Source organism: Amphibalanus amphitrite, unplaced genomic scaffold (genome assembly GCF_019059575.1).
Source record: "Amphibalanus amphitrite isolate SeventyFive unplaced genomic scaffold, NRLGWU_Aamphi_draft 001014F_arrow, whole genome shotgun sequence".
Taxonomy (NCBI): domain Eukaryota; kingdom Metazoa; phylum Arthropoda; class Thecostraca; order Balanomorpha; family Balanidae; genus Amphibalanus; species Amphibalanus amphitrite.
In genome coordinates this window covers 211908-236173 of record NW_024882508.1, presented here as the reverse complement: position 1 = coordinate 236173, position 24266 = coordinate 211908, and the positions used below count along the sequence as shown (strand labels likewise).

The window sequence follows — 24266 nt, the reverse complement described above, 5'->3', positions numbered from 1 at the left end:
ATACATAATGTAACTGTTTTTCAACACTGCTTACGTGCAGCTATTAATAACCAAACCGGTTTTGATTTAAGCTCGCCGTACACCAAGTGCTCATATTTTGTTGGATAGTTCTGGTTATGTTGGTGTCGTCGCCCCCCCCCCCTCCCGTTGTCCTTGAGGCTGCGGCAGCGGCGGCAGCGCTGACACGCACCCTGTCAGCCGGTCGAGGCGGCTGCGCCGGCGCCGCCGCTGCTCCTTTGTTGTGATACGGACTGCGGGCCTGCTGTCCGTTTCGTTATTGGCGACTGCTCGCCACAGCGGGCGAACGGGCCCGTCGGCAGGAGGATATGGTTTCCGTGAAATGGCCTGGTTATTGGGGCGGGCTGCCGTGTGCGGGAAGGGAAGCTTTTGTAGCGGTTCAGGGTTGGTGGTTCTCATTTTTGTAGTGCATTAGTAACAGCTGGCATCGGTTAAAATTTTGCTCAATCTCCGTTTCCCAATCTGTCATTGTCATGTTTTGTTTTATCAAGCAGAAATGCAATGAGGTGCTATCGTCAATTGTTCGGGAAGTTCCTCCCAATCTTCCATAGTCGACAACGCTTCGCTGTTGTTTTCCCCCTGCTATGGCGGACCGTTTTGCCCGGGTCACCCTGAAACAGAGCCGCCGGGGCTCGGTGCTGCGTTTCCTTTGTTTCGACACCGGGCGGCCGGCCGTCGCTGGCGTTCCGGCGTTGGCGAATGCTCGCCGATCAGCTGTTCGTCAGCTGAGCCGCAGTGGGGGAGGGGCGGCGCCCCGGGTCGCGGCACCGTCTCCAGTATTGATCGCTGGGGAAGCGGGCGAGTGGGGAGGGGTCGGTGGGAATAGGACCTTCACATATCTGGGTCAGGTCGGGAAGGGACGGTGGGGACGATAATGGTCGCCACTTGGCTGAGAGCCCGCGGCGCAACCACGCTCGCCTGTGTATGTATACAGAAACGCGCCGTTGTTGTTGGAGCCGGCGAATATCTCTGCGGGATCTGAGCTAAATATATAACGTTTCCATCAAGTGCCGATGGTAATATATCGGGTGATGTGTGCTCTGAGTTCTGACAATACCAGGCTGGTGGGAATGTTATCTTTTTTTCCGTAGCCATGTAGAACGAGCAGCCTTTTTACAGTCATTTTTTTGTGATTTACGATAGTGGCTGAGTTTTAGGAGGCTTCTGAGATTCTTATTACCTTTGCTTCATCGTCTATACACCTAACTGGTGAATTGTATCAATGTCCATTGCATTGGCATAGCTCATGGAAATTTCACGGAAAGTTCAGGAAGTTGTTCAACGTAACAGTACCAGCCCAAAAGAGCTCGCTTTCAAAGACCAGTGGCCACTGTATGTTGATTGCTTGGATTAATCTTTCACTTTGTCGTGAGTGGCCAAGGAAACAAGCATTTGATTCATGAAAAACTCAGTAACTTCTCTGGCTTCTGTGTTCATTTGAAGTAGGTAAGCAAATGCTACAGGTTATGACTCGACTCTTTGTCATCTTAAAAAAAGATATGAAAGCATAGTCCACTTTTCGTTGCGACTTACATACGGAGATCGACTTCAATGGCAACGTTTCGTAATCACGCCAGAACTTTGGTAAACGCCTGCCAAGGCCGCCTGAATCATTTCACCTCACATGCTGGCTCTGAACACAACCTGGGCCGCTACAAGGACGCTCCATCCATGGCGCCAGCCGGCTTCGTGTTTGTGAAAAACGGGTAACGTAGAACCCACGAAGTAGTAATTATTTTGATCGATGATGATGTTTAATTTTAGTCAGTCTGAGCGACCAAACAGGTTTCTTTTTCTGCTGAAGGTAGTTACCACTCCTGCTCGGGTATTGCCTCCACACGTCCCCTGTTATTCTCCATTCCCCCATCCCCGGCGGCTCCCGGCTCCCTCGTCCGGCCGTCGCGAGCTCCTCTCCTTTGGCCGAGCGCCGGTCGTTTGGCTCGCCGTGGGGTGGCTCCGCGCCGCCGGCCACTGCACTGCCGGTCGGCGGCCGGCTGTATTCAGCCGGCGCGTCACCGTGAACCACGGTTTATTTATGTGGCCCAGGCCTGTGTGTCGACACTGGCCGCTCTCTGCACTCTCCCCGGAGCTGCCGCTCTACCCAGGCCGCATGCCGTTCACCACTGTTCAATTAATTATTGAACTGAGCGCGGAAGCAGATTGTCCATCATTTTTCAAACAGGCTAGCTTGCAGGCAAGCTACAAAAGGCGTGTAGAATATAAATGGTATATTATCGGTGTCATTTTGTGTGTCCGCGTGCAACTCAATATCACCCTGACTTTGATTGACCTCTGGGACTTGCAAAATCTATTTTGCATTTGATTTTGCATTTTGCAGTAACCTATGCAGGAACTAGTCCCCTCCCCAGTCGTCGCTGCAGTGCGATACCCTCCGATCGAGGCTCGAGCTGAGTCTGCATCAGCTTCCCGTCCCGTCCTGTCCCGTCCTGTTCCGTGGCAGGCCCAGGCTGGCCCGCTGCCGTGAGCTGCCCGCTGCGCGGATGGCTGGCTGGCTGGCTGCGACTGCAGCGCCGCCCTGGTGGCCACCCGACGAGGTCTTTGTCCGCTCGGACCGACTGTGGCTGTTGCCATGCGCCCTCCCTGGCTGGGAGGGGAGGGGAGAGGTGTTATTATCGGCTGCCGCAGCTCAGCTGAGGGCTTTCTCATTTCTCGGGGAAGCGTCAGACGGTGTTTCAAGGTGAGCCTTGTTGCGACACTGGCTCTGTGTGCTCTGTTGGGCTGTGGTTTGGTGCTGCCTCGGCCGACCGCGGCCCGTCCAGCTGTCCTCTGGACCGGTTTGGGGGGAGGGGGGGGAGGGAAGGGCAGCGCTGAAGCTCCGCCGACCTCACGGCTCCTCCGGCCACCAGCACCGAAACTTCCTTGAAGTTGTTAGGCGTTAGGTCGGCACGAAGGTTCGGCTCAGTATTCGGTAAACTTTTGTGGCATGTATGTTTTAAATGCATTGTTTTCTGGGATGTTTAGTCTGTCAAGTTAGGTTGCAATGTTGAAAATAAGAAGTTAACATCGATGCTGTCCATCGCCACTAACTGAACAGTCCAATGTAACAAGTTCCAGCAGTAGCCATGAAGGCTCAGTTTCCATGCGCTCGAGACTCATGGCCCGTCAAATCCGAGCGGCCAGCCGGGCTCCTTTCACCAGAACTGGAGCTCCTCGAGCGCCGTAGTCGGCCACAGCTCGCCGCCCGCCCTATGACGTAACTGACCCGGCAGAGCTGAGAGAGTGAGGGGAGAGGGGAGAGAGTGGGTCGGGTCAGTGTGCCAGCCGGCCGGGTCAGCTCGGCCCGCGTCCACGGCTCCCGCTGCCAGGTCAAGTTTAGCCGGTCGGGAGGGAGAGGGGATTTTCGGGTCGGACTGCGACGGTCGGGGTCCATGGGCAGGGTTCGGTGTCCGACCCCCGTGGCCTCGCCTGGTCGGCCGACCCCTGTCTGGCCGGCGCGGCGTGGTTCCGGGATCCGGGGTCGTCATGGGGCGGCAGTCCCCTCCCCCCACCGGACGTGCGGTTGCTGAGTGCTAAGGCTCGTTCTCGTGCCCCTCGTTCTCGTTCAGGGACATCCTTTGATCAGTGACGCCACAGGGTAGAGCTGATAATTTTGGGACACATCCGCAGATGAGAAGGTACTAGTGGACGATTGAAATAATTCGGTTTTGCGAGCTGTGGTTATCAAACAGCATCATTATGCCAAAAACAGCCTGTTCCGCAATTTCGTCAACACGTCGTTCTCCGCCGGGCGGACTCGCTGTGCCGTCCAGGTGTGAGCGCGCTGTCAGCAGCTGGCCTGTTGGCGCTGGGGGTGCATGGCACAGCTGTCGGCAGCGGCGGCGGCTGTTTGCACCCTGCCCGCGGCCGCCGCTGCCGCTGCCTGAGGGCCCCACGGCGCGGGCGGCGGCGGCGGCGGCGGCCCGCGGCAGCTGTGGCGTCAGTTGGAGTCAGCGACTGAGCGGCGCCGGGCGGCCCGGGACGCTCCGTACGGTACGGTGTCTCCTGCGCGGCGCCCGTGGTCCCACAGAGGGTCGACACTCGACCCTCGTGTCCGCCTGTATGCAGACTGGGGACGGCGCGGCAGTGGACGGCGCCGCTGAGACGACGCCGTCACTGCTGCTCACCATGGCACACGGTAAGCTCCGGCCCCGCACGGTAGTGAAATGCGCCGGCTGAAACTGTGACAGTGCGCGTTTCACCGCGCCGCAGGAGAGGGTGACGGTGGAAAGTCGACCGCCTGCAGTCGCGTGCGTTGGCGTTGAAATTGTTCCTAATGCTCGGTAATGGTGTTTCACTGCGGGTGGTGGGATGTCGTCAGAATAAATGAACTGTGCTGGTGACACTGAAACCTTATGTCATATATCCCACAATATGAATAGTAGATATTGATTGCCCCTCAGTGAATACTGCGAGTGTGACGGAGCTATGGTGTATTGCATTCGCTAAGGTAGACCCGTTTGTCGCTCGAAATACGCAATAACCTGGGTCGAGGGTGCTTTGCCAGCAGCAAAGCGTCGTCTTGCACCATGAACTGAGAACTTCAGTCGTTATCAATCCAGCAGGGTATTTGTTATAGAAACGGCTTCAAGCCGTTGACCTTTCAGCAATTCCTGACCTGTGCCCGAGGCGATGGTGTCGCATTGCTCGTTGCATTATTTTCAGAGCGTGCCACGAATAGTAGCATGTTTGGCTCAGACCCGTAGGTATATGGAACTGTGGCCTCCGCCCTGTCCATGCGTCCGGTTGTCCGCCCGTTCCAAGACTCCACAGCGTTGTTACCCGTACACTGTTCCTCCCTCGACCCCCGTCGTCCGTCCGTCGTTCCCAGCCGCTTTGTGCCGTCCCTCTGTCGGTCCGTCGTTCCCAGCCCTCCGTGCTGTTGCTGGGCCCCTCGCCGTCCGCCGTCCGCCGCCGTCGGCCCAGTCAGCTGATTCTGCTTTGTCCGCCGCCACCGACCAGCTGATGGTTCATGGTCGTCCCCAGCCGGCCGCTCGGCTGGGGACGGGCGCGCTCCGCTCCCCGCATGACAATCAGCTGGTCTGGACCGCCCGGGGCCGCCCTCCCTGCCAGGTCCTGGTTCTTTGTGGACGAAGGGACGGTGGATGGGGAGGCTGAGCGGTTTTTACTGCGCCTCAGCTGGTCCGGCGTCTAAAAACGTGCTGTTTATGTCTGAGCTCGCGGGAGGGCATGCGAGGAAAGATGCTCGTCGCGTCGGTGTGGTGGGGACGGGAGTTACTGGGTGTCAGAATATCTCCCGTATACGTGGTGGATGCACTAGTGCCTAGTGGTAGCGACACCCCCGGACGGTCTGGCCCTCGTTGTGTAAGCTTGCTATCTTTCGGGAAGCTATCCGAGTATGTGTTGCAACCTGCAACCTCGGACACCAAACGCCTACCGGCTAGCCAGTACCGAGGCGCGATGGCTGTTGGGACACGGATCGGGACGGGAAGCGAAAAGCTCGGTAAGGAGATATGTATCGGTAGGCGCAACGCGTCCTGTATACGGGGTGAAATCTACAGATGCGCTTAAAGGTAGTGTGCCACCTTTGAAAGATTTCCCATTTTATTTTTCCTAGGATAAGAAGCTTCTGTTTTTACCTAATATCGCAAAAAAATCAAAAATGGGCCTGGAATAGTGCCTTTTTCGCCTAAAAGTTTTTCGGTTTTTAGATATGTATAACAACTGTAGTGGGCTCACCTGCAAACAGGCGTCGGGCAACAATCGCGAATGCGGCGCACTTGTGACAATAAGCAAAGGTCATTATAGTGTTACGACCATACGACGTACGGGAATGAGTTATCAGCTGTCTAATCGTAGACAACACAATGTCGAGCCTTAAACTGTAAGCCCGTATTGGTATTGTTTCTTTTATTAGGCTGTCGAACATTATTTATGGTTTGAAATATGATTTTATGTAAAATAATTGATATGAAAAAGCCGTCTTATAAGTTATGACCCCATTTCACCACACGCAAGTGGCAGAAATGACAATGATCAGCTGACGCATTTTTCTTGGCCGAAGTCAGAGCGCGCGGCCCGACGCACCACGCGTATTTGGAAATTCCGACCTCGACGAGCATCAGAAGCCACCTAACAGGCGTGTTCGAAACCGCAGGAGATGATGATGAACGGGTTTATCGAAACTTGATTGGATGAGCATATCGGTAATAGCGATTTCAGTGTGTGCATTTATTGTTCATAGTGGTGTGAAATGTGGTTGGGGTACGACCGACAACCCGTCGGGGCGAATTTCGCACTGGGGTACTCAAAATTTGAAGAATTTAAGACGTTTCCATGAGTTTTGAAGGTATGGATAAGTTCTAAAAATCCGGTTCTCCTTATCTGGGCCATTAACTCCATACGGTCCAAGAAAGCTGGCACACTACCTTTAACCCACGAGCCGCTGGGGGAGGGGGGCATAAAGTTGCCCCCCCCCTTTACGTTTTGTGAAATATCTCCGAAACCTGATGAGCTACGAACGTGAAACTTGGCATAGCTTCAAATGAATACCTAGGCAATGTTTGAGGAAAGTTTGGTGGTTGTAGCACCTATGATGACGTCACAGTGACGTCATAAAGTTTTGCTGTTTTCCGATATGGACCGTTTCTGATGACGCTGAGCATGAAATTCAACTGTAATTGAACTAGACAGCACCTGCTGTCATCCTAAAACATCTAACTACACTTCCATCCAGTTTCTGACCAATAATCGGTCCTTTATATTCGGTCCCATATATCTGATGTATCGTGAGGAATATGAGAGTCGCAAATCTATAATTTCACTTATGACGTCACTGTGACGTCATCTCAAATGGGATCAACACCAAATTTGGACACAACCTCGGCTAGGTATTCAGGAAGATGTGTGCAAAGTTTCGCTTCTCTATCTCTTCGCGTTGCGACGATATCGTCGCAGAAGTAAAGGGGGGGGGGGCAACTATATGCCCACCCCAGCGGCCGGCGGGTGGCGCGGAGGCCCAGCGGCCGCAGGGTTAACCCTCGCACGACCAGGCCATTTCTCATAACACGAACGACCAGGGGGGGGGAGCGGGGTTGTTAGTTGTTACGACCCCCCCTGGCGTTTCGAAACGGAAGGTCGTAGAGCTTAGCGGAAAAAACCAACGGATTGCTCTCAACGAGATCTCGCGATTGGTGGTATATTTTTTGGTCCTAGGTCAACATTTGACCTACTTATGACCGGTCAAAGGTCAAATTTTCCGAAAAAAAATCAAACTTTTTCAACTTTCCGCGGCGATTGCGGCAAAACGGTGGGAGATATCGACTTGAAACCTTCACTATCGTGTTCCTTGATCAATTCTCTATCGTTTGGTACGTATTTCGTTTCCCTAGCTCTAAAAATGGCGCGTTGGGAGCGCCGGAAGTCGGCAAGGTTACAGTCGGCGGCAGAAATTCGAAAAATCAAAATTTAAATTTTTGAAATCTGATTGTATTTTTGGATTTGGGAGGTCCATTTGCTCCCTATAGAAGCTAATATTGCTGCATATTCCCATTGAGGTGACAAGAATTAGCAAAATAGTGGTTCGGGCGCTTTTCAAAAATAGTACCGGACGCTGTTCCTCTTGTGACGTCATAGCTCCGTGACCTGACCTGACCCGGTCAATTTTCTTGCACCACACGATAGCCAATGCTTGCCCCAACATGCATGGGAAGTTTCATCATGATCCATCAAACAATGTGGGTATCACCGGCAGAAAACCTAGGGATTCGGCGCACACGTTTGGTAACTGTCGGCCGGAGGCTGTACCTCTTATGACGTCATAACTCCGTGACCTGACATGACCCGATCAATTTTTTTCGGCAAAAGATGCTCAAAGGTTGCCCCAGAGGGTATGGAAAATTTCAGCCCGCTACGACAAGCCGTTTAGCGTGCACTTCGAAAAAACCTCAGGGGGGGGGGTTGGTACAACCCCCCCCCCCTAGGCGTTCTAGGGTTAAGACGCTGATATGGTGTCAGCTTTTCAGAGCGTTCTACTGAAAAGTCGTTTTATAATGTGTATAAAGTATGGAAGGCGTGAAGTCTATAGCACCTTTGTCATTTTGCCGATAGTTGAATAACATCGATTCATAACGGATATTTCCTGGGTCCGTTTTTGTTTTGCTGCAATGTCAGGTCTGAAGCGGTGCACTATTCGAGGGGACTTGTCACTTGACACTGCATGATGTTCGACTTTGGCGATTCCTAAACGCCGTCTGTTTTCGCCGCTCACGAGGTAATTTCCGGTGTGAGGCCGCGGCGATTTTGTTGATGTTCCACTCCAGTGCCGCGGACCCGTTATCATGGAGACTGAAAGCGCTGGTTGGACTAATAGCCGCTGGTATCGCTACATCAAACAGGGCCCTGATTGAAGGCTGTGAACACCGAGTCATAAGAGCGTGTCCCGGCTGGCCTCCGCCCTGTGAAAGGCTCACAACATGAGAATTTCGTGCGGGAGCGGGTAATCGCTTTGGTCGTATTCAGCGCATGCACAAGAAAAATGCACTGGCGCTAGTTTGTTGCAGGTTAGCCTAGCTTGAAGAGACCCAGGGTTTTGAATGGATGTCGCTTCTTCAGCATGGGGACAAAGAGCTTCTTTCTCACTTAACCCCTCGACTTGGCATTTAAGCCTACGCCCGGCCAGCTCTACGCCCGGCTGAGTTCCCCAGAGATCACCCTCCGCTCCTCGCCCTGTCCTCCCGGCTGGTTGAGGTCACTGAGGACACCCTCCTGTCCTCCCGTACCCTGCTCCCACCCGGCGACTAGCCGTGACCTTGATGGAGCGGAGCACCGACCCGGCCCGGCCTACCAGCTGGTAAACACTGCACCTGCTGTTGCAGCCGCCCGCCTGGCCGTGAGAGGTTGCATAACCGCCCTGAAGGGCACGCAGCAGCCGGCCGGTGGGCCTGCAGGGCCCGAGCGCCGCAGAATAACACAGTGTGGTGGTCTCGGGAATGGGTATTGCACAATACACTATAAAGTAAACAGAGGGTGGTATGGCAGATTCCTGGCTTGGGAGGTAGGCCGAACTTAGCCCTAATTGCAGCTCAGAAAGTTCTTTTCTGCTTAAAGTTGCAGTTGACTGTCTCTGCCAAGTGCCAGTTTGCCAAGCACAGTTTACCACCACAGAAAAACATTCCGTCTGCCCGGTGTTGGCTGGCTGACGACAGGGTCTGTGGGTGTGTTCATTGTTTGCTTATGGTGTGTTTATTTGTGGTTGTTTTTGGCAGTCGGGGACACGGTCCGACTGACCGACGACCGTGGTATCTTGGTGCCGCCCGGCCCGTTCCAGTGCCGTGCCGTGCCGTGACGGGCTGTTGGGAGGCCCAGTCGGAGGTGGGACCACGTTACAGACATCCTGACACCTGTTCAAGTGTTCACTCTGTTTGGGGATAACGTCACTGGTCACATCCTTGCGACATCACTTTCGAATCTTCCGAGCCCGGCGCCGCGCCGGTCTGCCTTCCCCGCGGCAGCCCAGGCCCAGGTCACGGTCACGGTCACGACTCTGTGGAGCGGTGACCTCGCGCGCCGGCCACCGTGAGCGGGCTCTCGTTTAGTCACGCTGGGCGCCGTATATACGACACACCGCACTGGCTCGAGTGCTTTTAGAGGGCGGCTCAGATTGGCTAAAATTGGGCGCTCATGGTTCTAGCGCTCGCGGTCTGTCGCCAGTGAACTTTATGGCACTCGGGAGACTCTAAAATTGGAGCTGCTGGTTTCCGCATGATGGTCTGAATGGCTGGCGCGGCTGGGGTGAAGGCGCTCGTTTGGGAGATCCAATTCTGCTGGCCGAGTGTGGCTTTACAGTCGGCCCTATCGCGGTATATTTCCACCCCCTCGCGGCAGTGTTGCGCAATGGTCCGGCTGGAGTGGTCTCGTCCTGGCAAACAGATGGCGAACATCGGACTCTGATAGACAACAGACCGGTCCGAAGGACCTGCGGCATACGCAAACCTAGTTGATATTTCACAGTCTCTTATTGCGCAGGCCGCAGTGTAACGTCAGCGCGACTCGCGGATCGCCCGATAGATAGGTGGCGAACCCTGCCACCCCTTACCACATCCGGCCCCTGCGTATCTCGTCGTCATCCAGCGGCCCTGCCGGCCCGTTGAATCGTGCGGTCGTCCTTCGGAGTTCGATAGTCGCGCCGTGTTCTCCGGTACGGCTATCGACCGGCCGCGCGGCTCATCGACCGCCTGTGGCGCACCTTGGCCGGTAGGCCGGGCCGCCAGCCGCTCACGGCGCCCGCTCGGGTCGGGTCGGGTCGGCCGGACACTCCGTCGCTCCGGCCAGGACGGCGTCGGGCGCCCGCCATCTCTGGCGGCCGCACTGACCGCAGCAGAACGCCTCAAGACGTCCCCAGGTGCTGTGTTGGTCGCCACCAGTCGTGACCCTTCCGTGACCTGAGCACGCGTGGCGTCTCACGCGTCCGCCGCCGACGCACCAGCAGCGGAGCACGCCGGCACGTGGTCGCAGTTGACGCGCAGAAATCGATCGGGCACGCCGGTTTTTGTCTGGAACAGAGAGCGGCCGGCGGTGGAGGATGAAGTGCGTGTGATGCTGGCGGCCAGACGGCGGCCGGCGCCGGCGGCGGCGACAGCAGGCCGATGGACGCCGGTGGGGGCTTGTGCCGCGCCATGGTGCAGTGCCTGTGTCCCTGGAGCGGCCGCGGCGCCGCGCCCTGGGGAGCCCAGTGGGTCACCGGAGTGGCCGGCCGGCTGGTCACAGGTGAGGAGAGACGCGGTCGGTCCGATCAGCTGACTCGGTGAGAGACGCACTGCGATCAGCTGATTTGGTCACAGCTGTGAGAGACGCGGTCCGATCAGCTGATTTGGGCCACAGGTGAGAGCTTGAGGCGCAGTCCGATCAGCTGATTGACTTGGCCAGTCGCCTGGCCACAGCTGAGAGTCCACGTGACCACCATTCGGAGGTCTGTCAGACCACAGCTGGTGGTGACTTTAGCCAGTAGCCAGGTGAATATTTGCTGTCTGACATATGTTTACTAAGTAGCTGATAAGTAAGTTGGCGTTAACTGTTCTACTTTTCCGATGCCAAACTCAGCAGTGTTTCCGTTGCCTCGTTACATTTGAGATCATCTGAATTTAAATACTGTTGAAATTGAGTAATCGTTAACCCAACTCCAACGTTCAAAAGTTGAGGCCATGAGTCGAAGCAGTGCCACAAGCCATATGTTTACATCGTGTTCCCAATCCTCCACTTACCTAGTCAGCTGTGTGTTTTGGTACTTTGGTTCGAGATATCGTATCGCGGTACAAACAGAGCGTTCCACTGGCCGAGCCGAGGACACTCGAAGGACACCTTGTGCCGCAGTTGTGGGTGCCGGCTGGCCTCGATCCCCTGTTGTATACAGCGCCCGATAGCGACACACCTGTCCCGCTCGGACGGTATAGTTCAGATATCCTACCTGAACCTACCGGGCTGGTGGGTGGCGACATACTGTCTACTGAGGCTCTTTGTAGCCAACTCAGGCAGTGCCCGTTCCCATCCATCGAGCACCCAGCTGGAGCTGCGTCCTCCGGCGGCTGTTTATGTCCGCACGGCGACTCGGAGCCGTTTATAGCACGGCCGCCTGTTTTGGCCAGTTCCTTTGTGTCTTTGTTGGTCGAGCGAACGAGCGCGCTCGTCGGTGGCGGTCGATCAGCTGATACCGCCCGAACGGCCGGTGGTGCCGGGACAAAGGTGATTCAAAAACTGCCGATATATCCTCGGTAGCAGAGGTCCTGAAGGATATAATTATGTCACCTATCGATAGCTTGTCTCTCTGTCAAATATTTCGCGAACGTTCTTACGGTTTAGCAGTTCTCTGCTTATTCCGCAGCCCTGCTTATCGTGTCCTCCATTTCTGAGCCCAACTCGTGGCCTGATTTGCCAGCGTCTAGCCCGGTCCTTTGTTGGCTAGATCTGTATCCGACGGGCCCGGCTGCTTTTGTGTCGGAGATGGCTGCTGCGGACAATGAGAGCGAAGCTGTGTAATGGCTTTCCTCTCCCACCCATTCTTATCCAAGGTCACCAGCGGGGCTCGGTGGGAATAGTGTGAAGCTTTGTCCCTTTGCCCCTGGCATGGGACCTGCTGTGAGAGGGCGTAATGAATGAGCCGGGCTTTCCGTTGAGGTCATGGGTGGCTCGATGATACCACCACTGCTCCTGAAGACAATCAGAGACCTCAAGATGCTGCTGGGCTCCTTTTTCCAACTGTGCTGAGCTCTTTTTCAGCTGTCGCGGCGGTGCCGCATTGCAGATGCAGTTCGGCCCCAGGGCTTCTTTGTCAACTGCCGAGGTCAGCTGTTTGGCAGGCCCCGACGGCGGCGGAGGCTTCTATCGACCCGACTGTGTGCGTGTGCGCGGCTCGCCGGCGCTGCTGTCTGTGCCGATTCCGTACCGGTGGACAAGGACACGGACACGGGCACGGACACGGATACGGGATACCGGACTCGGTCCGGCCGCCGCCAACCGTCACCGCTGGATGGTGGTCGGTGCACGGGTCGGTTCGTGCGCGCTCCCCGCCGCGCCGGACCGCGGCTGATAAACGCCGGCTTCATGGCCATGCTAATGCGGCCTTGGCGGCTGCAGCGGCTGTCAGCTGGGGCAGAGGGGACGGGCGGAGCGCAGCGCTCGAGGAGCGGCCGGCCGTGACCAGCGGACCTTCGCGGTGTGCCGTTCATCTCTGCGTGCCATCTGGATATTCGAGTCGTGATGGTCCGTGATATCACCATGATCATGATTTATTGATGTGATGCATATCAAGGAATGACGTGACCGCATCACGGATGGCGACAGATGTATGTAGGACTATCTCGGCTGTTTCCCGCTCCATTTTTCATAGTTTCACTTTGTCCTTCTCAGGGTGTGACGTCATAATTTTGCATGGCTGCACTGCGGTTTTGGCCATGGTCACTGTGGTTACCTGTGACCTTGAAACATTGTTAGGTCAACTGGTTCAACCAATGGGCAACGGAAAGCCACACGAATTAGCACGTCGCGGCACGCGGATTGATCTATGTTCGTTTGATATAGGCTATGACGGTCTGTTACCCTGCTGTCAGAGTAAGCTTGGAGGAACAAGTCTTTTATATGACATCGTCACATTGGTGTCATGATACTCATTATTCATGCAAATGCAATATGCAATTCCCGACCAAATCACTGGACTATTGAAACACCCTTGGATGTCTGTGAGTCACATTGAGCCGGGGAGTCGCTGTGAGTCACATGCTGAGTCAGTCAGCCCAGCCAATCGCCAGGTTTGTCGCTGCTGCTCTGTGCCGACCGCCGACGATCTTCCACTGTCCTTGCTGCCAGTGACCGATGAACAGCCGGCGGTGTGTGAATCCTACTACCTATCTCCGCCCAGCAACTCTCCCGATCCCGCCTACCACCTCTGCGGTCCCCGCCTGCTACATCTGCCGCCCCTGCCTGTTTTCACCGGCCCATTTAGCTGACCGCCTTTCGCCGATGTACTCTGGCGGACACTGTGTTTCGTTCGCCTGTGTTCGTGCATAAGATTCGTATGCCTTGCACACTACATGTGTCACCTCTGCACTTCTGTCTACATTACATGGGCCTCCGCTCCCGTCCGCCGCCCATCCCAGCATGGTCCTGCAGGCGATAGGTCACCGGGCTGAGCCCCTCAGGTTGGTGAATCCGATGCCACTGTTTTCGTTGATAACGATTGGATTTATGGTCGGATCATTTTGCTGGAACTCTAGCGATTGGAAGCTGTCTACCGGGAGACGATGGCAGCAGTCGTCAGTCTGAGCAGTCTGAGCAGTTTGTCAGTCTGAGAGCAGTCCGAGCGACGTGGTCAGCGTTAAAGGTCACCTTGGCCGCCAGACCGGTCACTGAGTTGATATAGTCCGTCCATTTAAAGCACCGGCTCGCGAGTTACCTAAGTGTGGAACTACAAGTCGATTCTAGGGCTCTGATTGGTGACTTTGGTCGGGGGATGACGCTTATAGCATGACGTCACTCGCGTACTTGGCCGGACCAACAACGGCGCAGCGCAGGCGCGCCGAGCCAACCCAGAGGCTCTCAAACTCAATTGTACAGATCCTGCGCATTGAATGGCGAAACTTCGGCGAGTTCGCTTGAGTTTGGAAGCCCCTGCCGGAGAACTGGAGACGGCCGGATTATTTGCTGGACAGTGGGCAGCGCAGATGGCGATTGACGGTGCCAAAAAGATGATAGGGGAAAAGGAGTTGAGACTTTAGTAGTGAATTATAAGCCTGTTGCATAGCTGAGTGGTAAATTGTAAAATACTAAGGGTTTGAAGAGATGCAGTGTAGTTTAGCCGACTCGGGGGCATTCTGCCGAGTTATGTAAGGCGGAAGGGTCGCAACTCGCAAGTCGTTTGTTTCCATGATTGCCTGATTAAAATGTAAAGCGTATCTAATGTTTAGTTGATAATACAGCGAGGTTGGGCATCTGCTCAATCCATTTCTTCTCTGCAATAGTGCATTCGCCACTGTAATTCATTGTAAGAGGACTGGGCTGCGCCGCCTGTTAATTATTCCGAAACCACCAGTGAATTCATTTGCTGTCGTCACAGTCACTCACAACAATACGAATCGTTCAGTCGTGCGCTGAGGGTCCGCCAAGTTTAATTGCGCTGCAGAATGCAGACTGGACCGCCGAGAATATAACACTTCCGTCTCCCTGGGCGAGCGGCGCATTGGAGCCGAAGGAAACTGCTTCAGTTTTTTTTTTGTGGGGAGGATACCCATGTTTGAAAATTATGTTATGGAATGGTGTGATAAGGAAAAGGACGGTTTCTTGAATTGAGGGCTATGGAGAAGAGGCAGATTTCTCATTTGCTACCCGATGCAACGCGAAAAGACGCAAATGTTGCACATTGGGCTTAATATGTCTAATAAAAGATAAGGGACTTCGTGAATCATGCCTAATTGACCGCGACCAAGTTATTTGCCAATGCAGGTAGGCACTAGGTAGGTAGATGGTACTCATTTGTGAACAGAACGTTCCACCACCCCTCGCCAGAAATTCAATCAGCAGTTGCTTATTAAAACGTTTGAGTGCACCTGACAACCTTTAACCCGCGCCCTGATGGGGGGGCCATTTTGGCCCCCCCCCCCTGTGGTTTTTCTTAAATAGCGAGAAAACGGCGGCGCGCAGCGCCGCCAAATTTTGGGTACCTTACCGGGCATCAATTTGACACCTTCACACAAAATTTCAAGTTACAGGTCACCTCAGGTCAGGAGTTATTGAGGTCAAACTGAGGTCATGTTCGAGCAAAAATGAGCAAAAAACATGACATCTTGAAACGCTCACCAATTCTACAGTTAACAAGCAATTTTAAAGTTCTTTATGTGGTTGTGTAGAGAAAAGACGGCGCTACAAAACTGCTATCTCGAATTTTCGAAATTTTGGGATTTTGACCCCCAAAAATAAAAAATTGATTTTTTTAGAAAAACTCAAAAAATTTCCAAAAATTTTTCGAATTTCGAAAAAACCGGAATATATGTGATAGTCCCTGCGCTCTTCGATATACATACCAAATTTTAGATTGATACCTCTTTTTTTGGCCAAGTTATAGCGAAAAAACTGTTAAAAATTGATGACGTCAAATTTTTGAACTCAATTTTTAGCAATTCTAGACCTCGTAGCGCAAAACGGAGACCACCATTGAACTCCCCGTGACGAGCTGCATCGAATCGATACCCATTTTATGCAAAAATATCAACTTTGAAATTTGACCTAATTTGACCTGACCTTGACCTGATCTTGACCTGACCTTGACCAAAACGTGACCTAAGCTGGCCCTAAAGTCTGTCTGACCCACATAATCGCATTTGTCATGTAAAATGGACCATAAAACATGTATCACACGACACTTTCATATTGTGACCCCCCAGTGACCTGAGCTCTGTGACCTGACCTGGTATCAGTGACCTCAAATAGCAAAATATGTGTTTGAAGAACATTTCTCCATCGATGATTTTCAATGAAATGCATTTTACTCGAGTTTACAACGCATTTCTTGAAATGCCTGTAAACGGTGAAAATTCGACCTTTGACCTGACCTGTGACGTCATCGGTTTGACCGAGGTCAATGAAATTGGGTCACAAGGTAGTTCCCCGCTGGGGCTATCCAACACCGTTTACCGCTTGTCGCTATGTTGCGTGGTTCTCGAGATCTGAGGGGGGGGGGGGGCCAAAATGGCCCCCCCCCCATCAGACCGCGTTGCTCGGCAGACCCCATCTGGGCGCGGGTTAAAAATGACGTCCTCCCTTTCAATGGTTCGTGCGAAGACACAAAGCCAGAATCAGCCAAGCAATATCGGAATCCATTGCGCAGTGTGTCGGATGTGCCCCAAGTTTTCAATCCACATAGCATAGCACACACTGCTAAATGCAGGTACGCTCACCTACACATTAGGTATTCGAAGGACTTAATAGCTCATACACATGGAAGAAACACATGAAATGTGATTTATAGCTGCAGCAGATGTTTGGCGTCCGATGCCTCTTCGCCAAGTTAAGACCATGCCAATCTCGGCCAGTCTGCCGCTGCGCCGGCACTGGCCGTGGTGTGACGTCATCCGGCCGGCTCGGCGCTGGGTAGTTCCACACTTAGGTAACTCGCCACCGGCTCGGTCAGCCGTTAATAGCCCGTTACGAACGTCAACACTCAACATCCTGCACGGCTGACCTTGAGCGCGGCCGCTGACCGGTCCGACTTGGTCCGGCCTGGCGACTGGCAGACTGGCCTTCTGCCCGGCCTGGCCCACCCAAGTGACTGACAGTCATTTTAGACTAGTCTGGCCTTCTGCCCTGTCCGGCCTGGTGACTGGCAGACTGGTCTTCTGCCCGGTCTGGCCCGCCCTGGGCCGCCCTAGCGACTGACAGTCTCTTTAGACTAGTCTGACTCTCTGCCCTGTCTGGCCTAGCGACTGTCACTTTAGACTAGTCTGACTCTGCCCTGTCCGGCCCGGCAGCTGACTGACTGATACACGGATACGCACCGTCTTTGAAGGCTGACTGCCATTACTCGCCGCTTATAGACAAAAGAACATGCGAAGGTCAGCCTGTCAGGAAGGCGAACCCCTCCCTCTTCACTCACTGTGAACTTGGAGAGACTGACGGGTTTAGTTAACGCCCCGTCCCCAACTCCTGTCAGCTGTCATGTGTAGCTGTCTGTCAGGGCTGACAACTGTCATGTATCACTGACTGTCGGGGCTGACAACTGTCATGTGTCACTGGCTGACAGGGCTGACAGCTATGTATGTAACTGCAGTGTCAGCGGACCGGCCGCGGGCCGCTCGAGCGCTCCCCAGCATAGAGTGGTGTGCTGATTTCACTCGGCACCTGGCCTAACCAGTGAGCTCACTATCCTATTGTTTTTGTTACGAAACAGATTACCATGAAGGTGGCTGGGTACGTGACAAAGACGTAGGCGAGTCCAGAAATAGACTGGGTCTTGTGAACTTTAGACAGACCACTGTTGGCAAGATCTCGCGTTGCGTGAAGGGACGGCCAGCGCTTCGACCGTGTATGGAAGCACATGACTAAGCCATTGCTGGCTTCTGTCTGGGTTCGGCGCGCTGGCTGAACCCCTGGCCGTGTGGCTTCCTCGGCTGGCCAGTCGCTGATGCCGCCTCAGGACGGGACTATTTGCGCCCAGGGGCCCTTTGTTACGGCTGAACCCTGGGGCCGGTATCCACCAGACTGCCCTACCTGCCGAGTCGGACAGAGCTGGCTAGTGGCTAGTCAGACTGGGCTCGGTATCACGGGACTGAGTCGCGTGCCTTAGACCGGATCGGAGCCGGCCACTCGAATAACGCTGTCTCGATGTCGGCACCGGTACACCACCTGCAATGGCGCAGTTGCCAGTACACAGCCGGCTTCCTAAGTCACATTGCAAAGGTATGAAATTTTAAGGAGGTTATGCTGAGGTTATGCTATGCCATGCTGAGTATTTGCACTTTGTTATTTAGGGTTGCAGCTTAACGAGTTTGATTTGTTAATATTTCGGCATGAATGGAGTCTTTAGATAGTTGGCTTGTAGCGATTCCTCACCTTTTCCCGCATTATTTTATCGTCCCTGTCCCTACCCCCTTCCCCCCGTCATAGTTATTCTACCCCAAATCAACATGTTTGACAATGTAACACCGGCACGGCCTATCATATTTGCTGGTGCATAATTTCACGGGAGTGCTGTCAAGTACGTGCTGCAGCCCTTCTGCGGATGTCACCGACCTGCGTCATCATTGCATCCACGTCCCGTGACCTGATATAACCGGCCACAGCCGGACTATGCTACGGCGAGACATGGAAATGATGCCAAAAGGGGCTGCTGTTGGGGGAAGTGTGTCTGGGTTGTTTTGAATGATAATGTGAGAAGTGAGCATTGTAGTTAGTTCCGAAGTCCTGCAGCCAACATGCTCAACTTTGTACTTCAGCTCTGTGCTGTCAAGATCAGCTTTTGTCGGGAAACTTCGAGGTCATGTGCCATTTGCATACATGATTTTGATGTCAGTGAATGGCTGACTCGGCCTCGGAAAGTCCATCAGGGCCGACCATGCGTGACCCCATCAGCTGAGGATCACTGCATTTATAACAGGGATTGGGATATCCAAAAAGTCGGCGAGCAGTGCATTAGGGATATGATGATTTCCAAAGCTCTCACTACTCGTACAATGTAATACTACGTTAAAACTAGACCCCTCGGGAATCACACACTTCCTCTAGGCACGACTGGTCTGTTATAAGAAAAAAAAACTATGTTAGCTTGAGCTTCCATGAATCGGCCATATCTTAGATCAACTTGGATAACTTAATTCATTCGTGCACATCTGCACAAGCCTCAGATTCTGTTTTGATCATGTTGATGGTCCGACCAACACCTGCGCCGAATCCGACAAAGTCGGCACGCCAAATCAGCATGACCTCTGACCTCTGTCAGTTGTCACCTGCTCTGGCTCCTGCGACCCCTCTCTGACCCCTGTGACCTCGCTCTGACCCTCTATGACCCCTCTGACCCCTGTCACCCCCCTCTGACCCCTGTAACCCCGCTCTGACCTCTGCCCCCTTCCCTTGCAGCGGTGCGTCCGGACATGGAGGCAGGCGCCGAGGAGCCGGAACCCAGTGAGCTGTTCGGCGACCTCGGTACCCTGGTGGTCGAGGGACGCACCCCCGGCGGCCAGCGCGGCTTCCACGAGGGCCCGCACTGCGTGCTCGTCTACCCGTACCGACAGAATAAGCACGTCTGCGATGCCAACAGCGTCGTGGTGAGTTGTCAGCCACATCACGGGTCGGTCATGTGTGTTTGGTGTGAGCGTTCGCGTTGTATTTCACCGGCAGTTTGTTGTTCCGTGTAGCTGGCGTGTTTTAAGATAAACCCGATGACGAGTTTGGTGGCAACGTCGTCACAAAGGGGTTCTGAGGAGGCCAGGCTGGGGTATTTTACGTGTTGAGTAGTTGCGCAATATTAGTAGAACGCTGTGAGGTTTTGGCGATAAAGCATGCCAAAGTGTTGCGTGCTTAGCACCTCGTAATTGTCCCGCAAGTGGGACGTTTCCTCTAAGATCTGCGATACAGACCAAATGCTTATTCTTTTTTTGGCTCAACTGCGCCATTGTTTGAATCCAGGATGTCACTAAATCAGTGACATATCCTGTTCTGTCTTATATATTATACGAACTCATATTTTAGCGGTCTCAAAATGGTATGTCATGGTCTCACATAGCTTTCACCTGTTGTGTTAGACATTGAACCTGTTTTATGCGAGTTGAGTAGACCGACATCCTCCTACAAGTAGAGCAACCTTACGCACCTTCTTTAAAGGACTATGCATTATGCAATGGAAATTCGGTTAGATATGCCACCCGTTCGTACTCCTCTCAGCCCAGGGCAGGGCCTTTGGCCCCTGTCAGCTGGTTTGGTAGCACATTGTATGACGTCACCGGCCACCTGCTAACCCCGTGTCCTCCCGTGTTTCCCGGTCACTGCACCGGTCGCCCTGTGCTGTTGCCAGCTGGCTCGGGCACCCCTCCGGCTGACTCTCACTGTCCCAGCTCGCACCTGGGCCTGATGACAGCCTGGCATTCCCCACCCGACCTGGCGAGTGGCCGGTGGGTTCGGAGAGGTCGCGCCCTACAGGCTATTCCCGGTCGGAGCTGCCCCTGAGGTCAGCACAGCACAGCGGGACCTTCAGGGACGCTGGTTCACGCTGGTTGGGGCTCTCTTGGCAAGGAGGGCCAGATCAGTCGTCTATTCTTTTAGAAGGATCGTGATGTTGCCAGTCCTCAGCTCATCCAGACCACTGGACCTGCGTAACGTTCCAGTGAGCCTTTGCTGTTACGGTTGTGATGCCTCCCCCCCCCCCCTATGTAAGTCAAGTGAAGTTAAGCTCTCTTTTTCTAAATCAGGCATGCCTTCAGTTCGTAGCGTGCCAGTAACACCAAAAGTTATGAGTCTCTAGAGTCTAGAGTTCCTGTGATCTGAGATTGACGTTTGCTGTAGTCCCAAATGGCTTCTGCGCCGACCCAAGCGGTCTTCCCCGTTCTGTTCATATTTGACTCGTTGTGTAGAAATCTGCCAAACTTTGGATAGAACCGTCGATGGCCTCAAAGTGCGGAGAGAGACCTACCAAACAGGCTGTCGTCCAAAGGAACGGCAGTGGACGATGGCTTCGCTTTTTGAACAGCTGACAAGCTGTGGACAAGGACGCGGCGGACAATGATGTAGCTTTGTGGAAAGCTGCTGATTAGTGGACAGGGTACCGGATGACAGTGGACTTTTGTCTCTCCGACTGGGAGGCTACATGGCTTCAGCACTGACGGAGCAATAGAGACAATAGAGAAGTTTTTAGTTGAGAAAGGACGACTGAATCGGTGACTGCAACGACATAATGTTGCGTGCCGTGGTGAGGGAGGGATAGGTGTAGAGTGAGTGAGTCGCCTTTGCGCAAACTCACGCCGTCTCGTCTGACAAATGGAACAGGTTCTGCGACACCGGCTCCGAAGGTCGGAGAGCGAGCCAGCACAGCCAGCCTTGGCGGCGCGCCGGCCGCCTAAGCCTCATGAAATGAGATTCACACGGCACCCCAGGGCGAGGGAGTGCCCGGGTCGCCGTGACCGGGCCTGTGTGGGCAGTGCGCCCAGGGGTGTCGCTGAGCCCCGCTGACGGCGATAGGAAGGCAAACTGAACGGCCGTTAGTGCTGCTGCAGTGAACATCGCATGACGGGCCAGTTTCCCTCGAAATGCCTGTTTACCATGTCGTGCGCCCAGTGGACCCGAAAGGCTGGCGCGTTTTTGTCTTTGCTGGCGAGGCCATGTCTTTGTTGTGCCAGGCTATGACGGCCGTCGTGGTGTGCTGACATTGGCTGAGCGAGTGCCAGTCGCCAGTTATCGCAGCCGGCTGGGTTTTCAGAAAGACGAGACACAGAGATGGGCTACCGCGGGACCCCACTCGCTCCCACTGCATCAAAAAAGCGAGTAAATCGGGCTCAAACGGCGACCGCCCTGATTTCTGGGTATCTTTCAGCCGGCTTCCTCGTATCTAATAACAGCACGAGTCGGAGCAGGCCTCTGGGAGCGGGCGCAGGTGGCTGTCAGGAGGAACTGCGGCGGCCCAGCTGGGCTGTTTGGTGCGCCCCAGCCGGCCGGGCGCCGCGGCCCGCCCGTCTGTTACTCGGTCCGTGTGCCAAACGAACTGATAGCATCACAGCTCGGTGGCGGCCGGGCTGGGGAGAAGCCAGCGTGTTACACAAACAAGACTGCCTGGCTGTGGCGCCAGCCCACACTGAACCAAGTGATGGGTCGTGGGTAGGCCGCGACGCACCAGGCTACGCCGCTTCGAGAGCGCTGGGCTGCGCTCACCGCCGGATGCCTCTGAATAGGATCACTAATGGACAAGTCCGCGAACTAATTTCACTTTGTGCGAACTCGGGATGGCCTGCGGGCCGGCGTTGGTCGGTCGTAGAGAGCTCTCCTGAGGCGGTGCCAACCAGTGAGGTAATCCGAGTCATGGGCTAAGTCCATTGGCCGAGGCTGCAGTCACCGAGTTTCATTCAGGCGTCAGTTTTGGCCATAGAGGCCTATGGAAAGAATGTGGCCTCTCGCAATTGTGAAATACACAACTGCTGCGTTGGAGTAATGCGATTTTGAGACATTGCTGGCTATCAATTCGGTTGACGCATTCGGTACCTATTGTTGGTTCCACAAACGGGCACCTCTACTTTTCCGTACGCATTATCAGCATTTTGTCCTATGAACTGTCCTCGTTATGGCCTATCAGTCATACCACACAGGTAGGCGGTAGCCATAACACGGCACTTGAAGTGCTTTAGCTGACCGGTCAGTGGCCGACACGGTATCTCTATACCTGAACTCTGAGCGTCGGAGTAGAGATGGCCTGATGTTTACATTCTCATCCACGTTTTTTTACGACGGCGCGATGAGCTAAGCAGCTAGTTTGATATCTGTTTGTCTCCATGGGAGACAAGTGGGGTGATGGTGAAGTCTGTTCAGAGTTCGGGGTGCTAAGGAGATTCTTCTGTTCGTCTTCTACATCTATTGTATTAACTCATGCGTTCTGCGGGCACATCGAGATGTTAAAACAGGATCCTCTATCGATCACTTACATTAATTAATTGAATTGAACGTTGTGGTTCTTGTTGGATCTTGTTTTACTGCGATATGACGTGCTAACCCTGTACTCGGCATTCCCAATTTGAGCGTAGGCTACACACACCCTCTGAATGCCATTGTGTCCCGTTCTAACAAACACCCGTACCTTGTCTACCCCACAGTGTCAGCGGGAGAGCGAGCTGCGGCGCTACATGTACCTCCTCTGGCGGAACAACATCCCCATGTCCGTGGAGGTGCTGCTGTGCCCGCCGTGCTGCCACGGACGGAGCCGAGCCGCCGCTGTGGACGCCACCCCGGAGCCGGGCTATCTGCTGCTCGAGCAGTGGACGGTGCACATGGAGACGGCCACGTAAGGACGGCGCAGGACGAAGGCATGGTATTGGTAGCCTAGGTTATCTTAGGCGCCAGACCCTACAGCTCCCTCGAGGACACGGGAAGGATTTACCGTGCACAGTGCGTGTGCTAGCTAGCCTTGTTGCGGGGCTAGTTTTTTTTCCATATAGGCTTTATTTACACATACAACACATACAACATACAACAGTCATCATCATGAACATGCAACTGCACAGTCAGGTCAGTTCCAACTCCAAAAAGGAACCCCTCGGAATCCTGCCCCGCCCCGCATCGCCCCGCAAACTACGTGTATAACACATCCTCGTTCTCGCTGGGGCGATGCCCCAGGCCGCCGGCCGGGCCCGCGACCCGTCACCCTGATAGGGTGGCGAGCCGCGCGCCCGGCCGGCCGGCCGACCCTTTATAGGGCCGGCCTCCGGTTAGCCGGGTTGGGTTAGGGGCGGGCAGGGCACGCTATACCAAAGAGGCATCTACTTGAAGTGTATGAGTGTTTGTGTTTGTTTGTGATATGTGTTTGTGTGTGTAGGGGTGTGTGCGTGTGTGTGTGTGTGTTTGTAGGGGTGCATTTGTGAGGGTGTTTGTGAATGTGTGTTTATGTTTCATGTCTTGTTTTATGAACTGCCTTCTATCTCGTACTAGACAAAAGCGTGAGAAACACGGACTATCAGTGCTCTGGCTCAGTGTCTTCATGTGAATTTGGCTCTAAAATGTTTTTTTACGGCACCCCACTTATCGTTAAAAGTCGACAATTTACCTTGGATCCTTGCGGATCCCATTTCTTTTTCAGCCTCTATCCGAAGCATATGTAAAAGGTGATCGACGTTCGGTTGCTGACCTTTGCTTCTGGCTTTGTATATCACTAACTTAGCAATTGTTATTATTAGCACTTCTATTTTGCTAATCTTTTCTAGCGTCGGGAAGAACCAACTTTTTCTATCAAACATTATTTCTAAGCGAAACGAGTTTTGCAAAATTGCTTTGAACTGCTGAATGAAATCTTGAACTTTAGGACACATCCAGAAAAGATGTATGAGAGTTTCACAATCACTTAAGCAAAATGTGCATGCAGAGTTTTCTATCACGCCTATCCTATGTAAGAATCTGTTTATTGTGAGTATTCTAGTTATTAATCTGAAATGGAATGATTGCAAATATGTATTTTGTGTTACAATTCTCATGTCATTCGTACTTCCTTCTAGTGCTAAATCAATGTCACGCATCCACTTTCTACTCCAGTTAGCTTGAGAGTCTTTATATTTGTTTCGTAA

The 24266-nt window shown here is 53.7% G+C and overlaps 1 protein-coding gene across 1 annotated transcript in view; it reads left to right on the top strand.

Moving 5' to 3' along the window:
• LOC122369185 (protein FAM214A-like) overlaps nt 1-22997 on the top strand; it is a 33977-nt gene extending 10980 nt beyond the window's left edge. Inside the window, exons 4-5 of the mRNA XM_043343715.1 lie at nt 19093-19280; nt 22806-22997. Coding sequence (XP_043199650.1) covers nt 19093-19280; nt 22806-22997 — 380 coding nt within the window. The remainder of the gene's footprint in view (nt 1-19092; nt 19281-22805) is intronic.
• Nucleotides 22998-24266: the final 1269 nt, after the last annotated feature.